The 9369-nt window shown below is 31.4% G+C and overlaps 2 protein-coding genes across 2 annotated transcripts in view; one reads left to right on the top strand and one right to left on the bottom strand.

Annotated features, from left to right (window-relative positions):
* Window positions 1-3364, top strand: part of LOC107640074 (methionine aminopeptidase 1D, chloroplastic/mitochondrial) — a 3515-nt gene extending 151 nt beyond the window's left edge. Inside the window, exons 2-10 of the mRNA XM_021122967.1 lie at window positions 93-189; window positions 494-719; window positions 958-1119; window positions 1216-1257; window positions 1601-1672; window positions 1961-2040; window positions 2421-2518; window positions 2624-2671; window positions 2837-3364. Of these exons, the coding sequence (XP_020978626.1) occupies window positions 93-189; window positions 494-719; window positions 958-1119; window positions 1216-1257; window positions 1601-1672; window positions 1961-2040; window positions 2421-2518; window positions 2624-2671; window positions 2837-2982 (971 nt within the window). The 3' untranslated portion in view covers window positions 2983-3364. The remainder of the gene's footprint in view (window positions 1-92; window positions 190-493; window positions 720-957; window positions 1120-1215; window positions 1258-1600; window positions 1673-1960; window positions 2041-2420; window positions 2519-2623; window positions 2672-2836) is intronic.
* Window positions 3457-6341, bottom strand: LOC107641673 (patatin-like protein 1). The gene is made up of 7 exons (XM_016345148.2): window positions 5998-6341; window positions 5431-5618; window positions 5145-5334; window positions 4902-5066; window positions 4504-4803; window positions 3956-4128; window positions 3457-3673 (listed from the first exon to the last, which is right to left on the bottom strand). The coding sequence occupies exons 1-7, from the start codon at window positions 6142-6144 to the stop codon at window positions 3607-3609; spliced, it is 1230 nt and encodes a 409-aa protein (XP_016200634.1). The 5' UTR covers window positions 6145-6341; the 3' UTR covers window positions 3457-3606.

Below are 9369 nucleotides of genomic sequence, written 5' to 3' on the forward strand. Positions count from 1 at the left end.
GCTCCTTGCAACAACCCCTTCCTCAACTATTTCGTTACAACCCAGGCACCTTCTTTTTCACTTACCTCTTTTCCCTCCAAATTTATTATCAGCTTCTGTTTTAATTTATTTTCGGACAGGAAGCAAGCATGTTTCCATGCGGTTATCTCGAACATTTTCTGGCATCACCAATCTCTTATTCAATAGAAGGTACACTACTCAATGTTCCCTTTTTACACCAAATTATTGTTTCCGATTTTTGTCAATGTTCTTTTGTTACTACTACTACCATGACCGTGTAGTATTAAGTCATCTAGCTATACTTTAGGAACAAAGGTTTATGGAACTGTGGTTTATGTTCTGCATCTGTAGCACTAAAATTTGTTATAGTCCTTAGACAATAGCATTTGGGAATCAGTGGTAATCTGTTGACAATTTAATATTAAAACTCTTGATTTTTTGGGGGGCGCCTATGCATACCTATTGGTTAAGCTCATGGATGATGGCTTCGCAGAAATGTAGATGAATTGCCAGGCAAGCGCAAACGTCTGAGGCCGGGAAATGTTTCTCCTCGTCGAGAAGTTCCCAAGGATATTCCTAGGCCTCCATATGTAAAGTCTAAAACTCCAGCAGGACTTGTGACTGGCCCTGAAGTGCATGATGAGAACGGGATAGAATGCATGAGAGCTTCTGGAAGGCTTGCTGCACAGGTTCTTCAATATGCTGGCACCTTAGTCAGGGTGAGTTGCTTATGCTTTTTTCGCCGATCAATCACTCGTAGTATGTCCCCTAGATAAAATATTGACTGCTCATTATGAAACTAAATAGCCAATTTATTATTACTCTAGTGATATTGATGAACATTGCAATTCCCTGATCCCTATATGTCCCTTTTGCTTATATAAATACACCGATTGATATGTTTTATTTAGAGGGAAACAAAATCGATTTTATGTTAGTTTTAACTTCTGTTGACAGCCAGGCATAACAACTGATGACATTGACCAAGCTGTTCACCAAATGATAGTTGATAATGGTGCATACCCATCTCCTCTTGGCTATGGTGGTTTTCCAAAGAGTGTCTGCACATCTGTGAATGAATGCATTTGCCATGGAATACCGGATTCCCGTGTGCTTGAGGTCCGTCTGCAAGACCATTCTTTTCCTTTTAAATGAGATCATGCATCCTATGTGAAGAATATTTTGATACATTTATTTGTTTATTTATGTTTGCAGGATGGTGATATAATCAACATTGATGTTACCGTTTATTTAAATGTAAGTAATGTTTGCTGGGGTACTTTTAGTGGGATAGCCATCGAATTTCATTTTCTATGTAATTTGCTTGGTTATTTCTTCTTTGCTGGGCTTCTACCAGCCTATTTGATATAATCGGTATTAATTTTTTTTTCATGAAGTGGTTGTCCGCTATTAGGTATTTGCTGAACATAGATTATTCTGATTCAAAAACTTTTTCCTTGAGTTTTCTAATTCATCTAGTATCTTGTTACTTTTGCATGTTGCATTGATATCATAAAAGTTTCGTATTCTCGTGTTTTTGCAATTCCTATCAGAAAAAGTTGCATCTAGTTTGTTAAGTGTATATATTGATGAGTTGCAGGGCCATCATGGTGACACATCTGCAACTTTCTTTTGTGGAGATGTTGATGATGAGGCAAGAAAACTAGTTCAGGTACCAATTTTGAACATTAGTATCCGTAGATAAATATTTGCTCCTAGCTGTCTACTCTGGAAGTTTTTGTCCAGGTCTTATTTGTACTTTGGGCCTGTTCTGATAACACTAATCATATTTTGCTCAGCTATAGTCACTTTTATTTTTTGTTTTGCTTCTATTAATTTCAGAAGGCTTCAAGATGATACTGTTCTAGAATTCTCTGTTGTGGCTTCGACTTTGTGGAGTGGTGGTTTGTCTTCTCTCCATTTGTTTCATGCTTATGCGGGTTGTTTGATATTGATACAGGTAACTAAAGAATGCTTAGATAAAGCAATATCAATATGCGGTCCGGGTGTGGAGTACAAAAAGATAGGCAAAATAATCCAGTAAGAAACTTCTCTTATTTACTCTGTCATGTGTTGTACATATTTTTCTTGTTCCGGTCTCTCCTTATACGTTGAATTTTTCCTCACCTCCGCTTGAGGAGGATTGAACAATTTTTCTAGCTTGTTGAGGAATAAAACCAAAATGAAGGCAATTTATATTGATTATATTTTAAGGCTTCTATTTGAAGAGTCTTGTTGAGCAATTATACAATTCTCATAGCAGTTGTTCTTGGTCTAAGAAATTGTATAATTCAACTCCATTCATTTTCTCTTCCCTACCCTCGCATCTTCTTACTTCAAAGCAGTTATCTGCTTCTGTTAATATGCTTTGACGGTTCTTGATTGTCCAGTGCTTAATGTTGATATCTATTCTATTTTAGTGATCATGCAGATAAATTCGGTTATGGGGTCGTGAGACAGTTTGTTGGTCATGGAGTTGGAAAAGTTTTTCATGCTGATCCAGTTATTCATCACTATAGTAATTAACTTATAACATTCTACTTCGGTCTTCCATTTGATTTCTTATCTGTCAAAGTTCAATCACTGTTGTGTTTGTATTTTGTAACATATGTATTATCTTCAGGAAACAATGAACGCGGTCGGATGATGCTAAATCAAACCTTTACAATCGGTAAAAAATTTGTTGCTATGACTATAATATGGATTGTTATGAACTCTTATGCTTGTGATTGCTAATTAGTGGAACTGGAAACTTCACATGCTTTTCCTTTTTTCCCATGATCTAAGTTGCAATGATATTTCACTTTAACATTTTTGTACATGACAAATTTTACAGAACCAATGCTAACTATAGGCAGCATCGAGCCTGTTTTGTGGGATGATAACTGGACGGTGGTGACAGAAGATGGAAGTCTTTCGGCGCAGTTTGAACACACCATTCTTGTAACTTCGGATGGGGTCGAGATTATGACTCGATGCTGACGGACACAACAGTTAATATTTGCGGATAGCCAATTGGAGAACCACTATTATTGAAAACTTAAATTGATTTAATCACTTCCAGACTAAAAGGGAGTAGATTCTGGAAGATTAAAAGAACTCTTATAATTTTTGTTGATAGTCTCCCCTGCTTCTTGTATTCTTTCTGCAGGTTAGTTCATCATGGTTTTCCAATTATAGTTGACACATATTCTTTCACAGTTTTTCTCAAAATTTTGGGGAGAAAAATATGGGTTCAGGGTTTGAGATTGTGTATACTTAGTAACCTTATATGCAAGTAAGAAGGAACCGTGTGCTGTATTATCTTTTTCAAGTGTATTGTCATTCTCATATTGGTCGAATTTATTTTATTTAATTTTTATTCTTTTTATATGTATCTACTTATTAAAATTCTTGTGAAAGATATTAATCAGATTAAGAAACCAAAAGGAAAAAAAAAAAAGCAGAAGCCAAAAGAAATGAAAGATACCCTTATGTTTGCTTTTCAAGCTAATAGAGTTATAGAGAGGGATTTTTTTGTTAATTTAATCCCGAGAGGGATTATATGAGTTACTAGGCAAACGAATTTGTTGAACAATGGATTCACTTGCAATCTGGTGATCTTTCTCAGTTCCCTATTTTCATGCGTGTGGAGTTCCTTAATTTTCTTTCGTCCGAGAGTAATTTTGCAAACCTGCAATTATTAATATATATTTAGTAATATGGAAAAACTAACTTAATATATTAATAAAAATAAATATAGGTAAAAATTCAGGTGCAGTCGACTTCACGTAAAGTTGATAATTGAGAGTCGACTTCACGTAAAGTTGATAATTGAGAGTCGTTGGATGATTTGATTGATTTGACTAAATTTTTATCTATGATTTGACTAAATTTTTATCTAATAATTCTCGGTTATTAACTTCACGTGAAGTCGACTGTACCCGAATTTTTACCGATAAATAAACAAACTCACCTTTTGAGCTCTTGCTGATTACTGCCTTTATTTGGAACAGGTTGGTATCGACCAGTATCTAGATTGACACGTGTAACAGGGTTTGTGAGCAACTCCTTACCCTTTTTGACGAGATTATCCAAATTCTCTTTTGTTGCTTTATCTGCGGAAGCTAATTCCCCATCCAATGTTTCCTGTTACAAAAAATTACAGTGAAAAAATTATTTAATTAGATTAAAAAATGTTTGTAAAAAAGAGATAAACTCACAAGAAATTTTAATTTATTCGGGAATCGGTAGTTATTTATCAGTTAATTTGGTAATAAAAGTTAAAAGAAAGAAGAGAAATAATAACAACACATTTATAGTAAATACTATTTCTCCAGTAAAATCAGTCGCTAAAATTAATCACTATGTATTAGTATATTTTTAATGTATATTCTACACTGATAGCTGATTTTAGTAAGCATATAGTATGGTTGATTACAATTAAATGAACTTTAATTTGACCAAAATAAAAACAATAATTGTCAGTAATGATGAAGACGGGGTACAAAATGCATTACTTACTTGGATTCGGAGGTAATTGTCTTCAGAATGAAGAGCAGTAAAGATGACACAGTTGTGATAATCAACCATGTCAGTGCTTGCTTCACTATAACAATCTATTATGGGAGTTGATCCTGAGTCCAATAACCAATTCAAAATACCCCACTTGGCCACCTTCTTAGCCTCGTATTTGTGCTCATTCCTGTTTGTTCCTGTCCCCAGCGATAGCACTAGAAACCGATCAAAATCCAATGGATTAATCTTCCCTTCACCTGGGTTCCTAAGCAGCTTCTTGCTCACTTCTCTCACTCCAACCAAAGTCTGATGAAAAGTATATACTACTTGATCAATGATCACCAATATTAACAATTAACCAGCAAATATAATTAAGTATATTATGATCATCAGTTAATTACTACCGGATTGTTAGCCGCGACCCCACCATCGATGAGGTTGAATTCTTTGATGATGTTTCCATGTTCATCTTTTTTTGTAAAATAATAAGCTGGCAAAAGAGTTGGAGCAGCCGTAGTGGCTATGCAAATGTCTGAAATTGGAACATCCAACTCTGCCTCTGTTTCCAGCTGCAAAACACATATATTATAGAAAAAATTTCGAGTATTTTTAGAATATCGGTGTTTCAATAGTTTTAATGAATAAACCTGATAAGAGGAGAAGATGGTAGGTTGAAGTTTTTTGATATCAAAAGTTGTAATTGCAACGTTTGTGACTGTTTGGCTTAACATTATTGTGTCCCCTACCGTCTCCTTAACTAGTTTGTGAAGGTACTTTCCATCATACTTGGATCCTAACAAAACCTTAATTGTGTTTATCAACCATGCAAATATTCCACTGCATGCCAAATATAGTATATCATCATAATCTTTACATATATATATTTTTTGGTTAGTAATAAATAATAATGCATAATTTTTGTGAACTAATTACCTAGTTTGTGGGAAAATCTTTGGAGAATGTTCAAGGTAAAATGGTACTATATCTTTAGCAGCAAATAAAGGGCGATTTGTGGCCTTTGGATTTGGAGCTGCTAACATGGAAGCAACAAGACCACCTGTACTTGTTCCTGCTATTATATCAAAGTAATCTGCAATTCTTGCACCTTCACCATCTAGCTCCTATATATATCAATATTCATTTTCATGAAAAACAAAATACACATTAATTAGGCATATAATATTGTACTAATTATATCCTAAGTTGTTTCTATTAGACATATATAACTATTTATGTCTCTTTAAATTTTGAAAAAAAAATTATGATATAGTATAAAAAATTTTATGATAAAAAATTTAGAATTTAGTCCTTTGTTAATTCTAAACAAAAATTTTAACATTAGATAAATGAAAAGAGAAAAAAAAATTTATGCAAATTATAAACCTAAATTAAAACTCTTCTTTTCAGAAGAAAATACTAAAAATATACTTATTTAAATTTTGCTTCTTAAATAAATTTAAACTTTTTGGAAAAGTGGTTTTTGTAATAATTATTACGCACTTGGAGTTGGGACTCAAGGAAATCAAGAATAACACCGGGAATGATTCCTCTGATGCCTCCACCGTCAATGCTAAGAACTGTTATAAGATTTCCATATTTTGGTGGAAGGTTTTCCGACGAAGATAATAATGTTGGGTGGTTTTCCATTGCTATAAGCAAACGAATTCAGATGGATAAGCAAAAAATTTAACGTTGAGTATGGAGTATAGAATTAATCTCATCTAGCCATCTACCAAGACTAATATATAAATGCTGGTATAACAGTGATAAGAAAAAAAAAATTATTGTACATGCAACTTTTTTTTATATTATCATGCAATTTATTAAGGAAAAAATTTATACTTTCGTGGGGGTGGGTATATTGAAAGTTGAAACTGATTAATTATTATTATATCATATATATACTATATACTTGATGAACAACTTATTTTATATTGTACTTAATTTGTATAGAAAAATGAACTAGAATGAATATATTATTTTTCTATATTATGTATAGACACACACTTGATCTGTAATACATATTAGTTTATTTTTATTCATTCATTTATTTTGTAATACCACCCAAAATAATGACAAATCAATAACTTCAACATTCTTTTTTCCCTCATGACCTTTTTTTATCATGTTGTAATTTGTTTAAATTTCAAATAAATTTGATAATGATGTGAAGAGGATATATCATATTATTTATTTTTCTCTGTATGTGTAACGAACATTATTACTTACTTCTTTGGATCTTATTTTTTTCTTTCTTCTTCTCTATTTCTCTCTCCTTCTTCTTCTCCTCTTCTTTTTTTTTTCTATTTCTTTCTCCTTTTTCTTCTCTTTTTCTTCTTCTTCTCACCAATATTTTAGTTGCTGTTTTTTTTCCTCCTTTTTTTTCTCTTTTTTCTTTTGTTATCGTGTCAACTACCATCGTTACTATCTTTTCCTCCTCTTTTTTTTTTATTTGATTTCTTCTTTTTATTTGCTTTCTTCGGCTTCCTTCTCTATCATTATCATCATCGTTGTCGTTATCGTCATCTTTTTTATCGTTATTATTGTTATTGTTAATTTTTGTCATATTAATTCAAAATTAATTTGGATGTATTTTTGTTCATGATTCAGTCTTGTTTGTGTGCTTATTTTTTAACTGAGTTTGCGTATCGCAATCATTAATTAATTTCGGTATAAAAACTAAAAAATTTATGTGTATTTATTAAGAAATTTCAGTGTATTTTTATTCTAATAAATTCTGTATAATTCAAAACGCTTCTTCTTCTTCTTCTTCTTCTTTTAAGTTTCTTCTTATTTTACTCTCTTAACAAGAATAAAAATAAAAGAGTAAAGTATCGTTTTTGTCCCCAATATTTGGGGTAAGTCCTATTTGTGTCCCTAACATTTAAATCGTCCTATTTGTATCATTAACGTTTATAAAAGTGATTTAATGTTATCCTACTATCAATTATACTAACAAATCAGATTATATTTTTTCAATTATTCTCACTTGGATGTATTCATTCTCAATTAGGTCTCACTTGGATGTGGTCGATTTTAATATTAGGCCCACTATTTATGTTTAGATTCAATTATGTCCCTAAAAAAGTGAATTATGTAAATGTTGTAGGAATTAGTTTCAACATTTGATGAGCTATTTTTCGAAGTAGATTATCGATTCTATCCCAGACATTTGTATTCTAACTTCAAGAAGAGATTTTTAAAACTCAAATTAAAGCGCTCATTGATGTGTAATTGATGGCAGGATAACATTGAATCACTTTTACAAACGTTAGGGATACAAATAGGGCGTTTAATGAAAATAATTTTTATTAAATTTAAATTAATTTAATTAAATTTAATTGTTAACAAAAGTTAAATGTGTAATATAACTGTTAAATAATTAGTCGTAGTTGGTGGATTATATATTTTTTTCATTGATCTTACTTTGTATATATCTGCAGTATGTTCCCTTAATTTATAATATCTTTATCTTCTATAAACTTGCACGTACGTCTAACTCTATGTTACTGAGATTGCGTACTTTAATTTAATATATAAAAATTAATAGCAGCCACCTCGGGGTTTAATTTCTATCCTTTGCCTTTTGTTTATCTTGAAACGTTTCTAGCTATGTTGACTGGAAACTTATCGTCAGTTTTTATTATTATATTCTTTATATATTTCGACATACATGAATATCAAGATAACATAAAGGTATCTTTTACTGTGTCTAAATTTTACACATAAAATTTAAAAATAATAGGATGAATTCTATCAGTTTTTATTTTTATTTTTAGATAATTTAGACAAAAAAAAAAATCACAACCACCAAAAAATGTTCTGAACATAAAAGTGGTACAAATTGTTGCAGCTAAAAGTGTAAAATCATGTCTGATTTCATAGTTTAATTATATCACTACATACATGTGTAGTATGTAGGGCTTATGTTTTCTAAATATAGCAATGGTGGCCCTGCAGTGAAAAAATGATAACTGACAAACTGGTTTCGAATTAATGAGTTTTAATTATAATAATTCAACGTGTAAAGGGAAGTCAATGGTCAGTAAGTATAATTTTAAAGAACAAGACAATTAAATCTCTGTGTTATTATCATTTTCGCATCTTTTTTAAAATATGACCTCTAAGTAGTTTATATGTGTAAAACAAAAAAACATCCTTCATCCATTAAGTTTACTTAGCTTTTAAGGTTGAGTTAGATATATTTAATCTTAAATTCTTGATTCTAATATAAACATATCCTCATTGTTAAGACATTAATAAAAAAATATAAATACATTTGTCATTAAAAATCAATTTTTACCCTATTGTTGTTGGTTAGGAAAGTGATGAGGGAAAGTGAAATTTTTAAAATTTTAAATAAAAATATATGTGTCATGTTTAAGTTTTGCGCCCCAACTTTCCGATAAAACTCTAATACATGTATTTTATGAATTATCGTGTGTTAATCATATTTTTCTAAAATTTGTGTTGTTATTAAATAAACAGCGAAGATATTCACCAAGCCTAAGTCTCTGTCTCTGGAAATGAATAGCAACAAAAGACAGCCATAGTTATTACATGTCATTAATTGTTAGAATTTAATGTTAAACCCTGTATGGCTGTATTCACTCTTAATTAACCCCTCGATGCTGTCTTATCCTGGTGAGATGTTCCTTAAACCAAGGTAATCTATAAAACGGGACTGTAGAAAGGTGAAAATTCTGGTACAGTCAACTTTACGTGAAGTTGATATTTATGAGCCGTTAGATGAAAATTTAGTCAAAATCAGTCAAATTATTTAATGGCTCTCAAATAGCAATTTCACATTAAGTCGATTTCACCTGAATTTTCACCGTATGAAAAAAACGCTGATGTGATGTGATGCCCTCT

Source organism: Arachis ipaensis, chromosome B05 (genome assembly GCF_000816755.2).
Source record: "Arachis ipaensis cultivar K30076 chromosome B05, Araip1.1, whole genome shotgun sequence".
NCBI classification, from domain to species: Eukaryota; Viridiplantae; Streptophyta; class Magnoliopsida; order Fabales; family Fabaceae; genus Arachis; species Arachis ipaensis.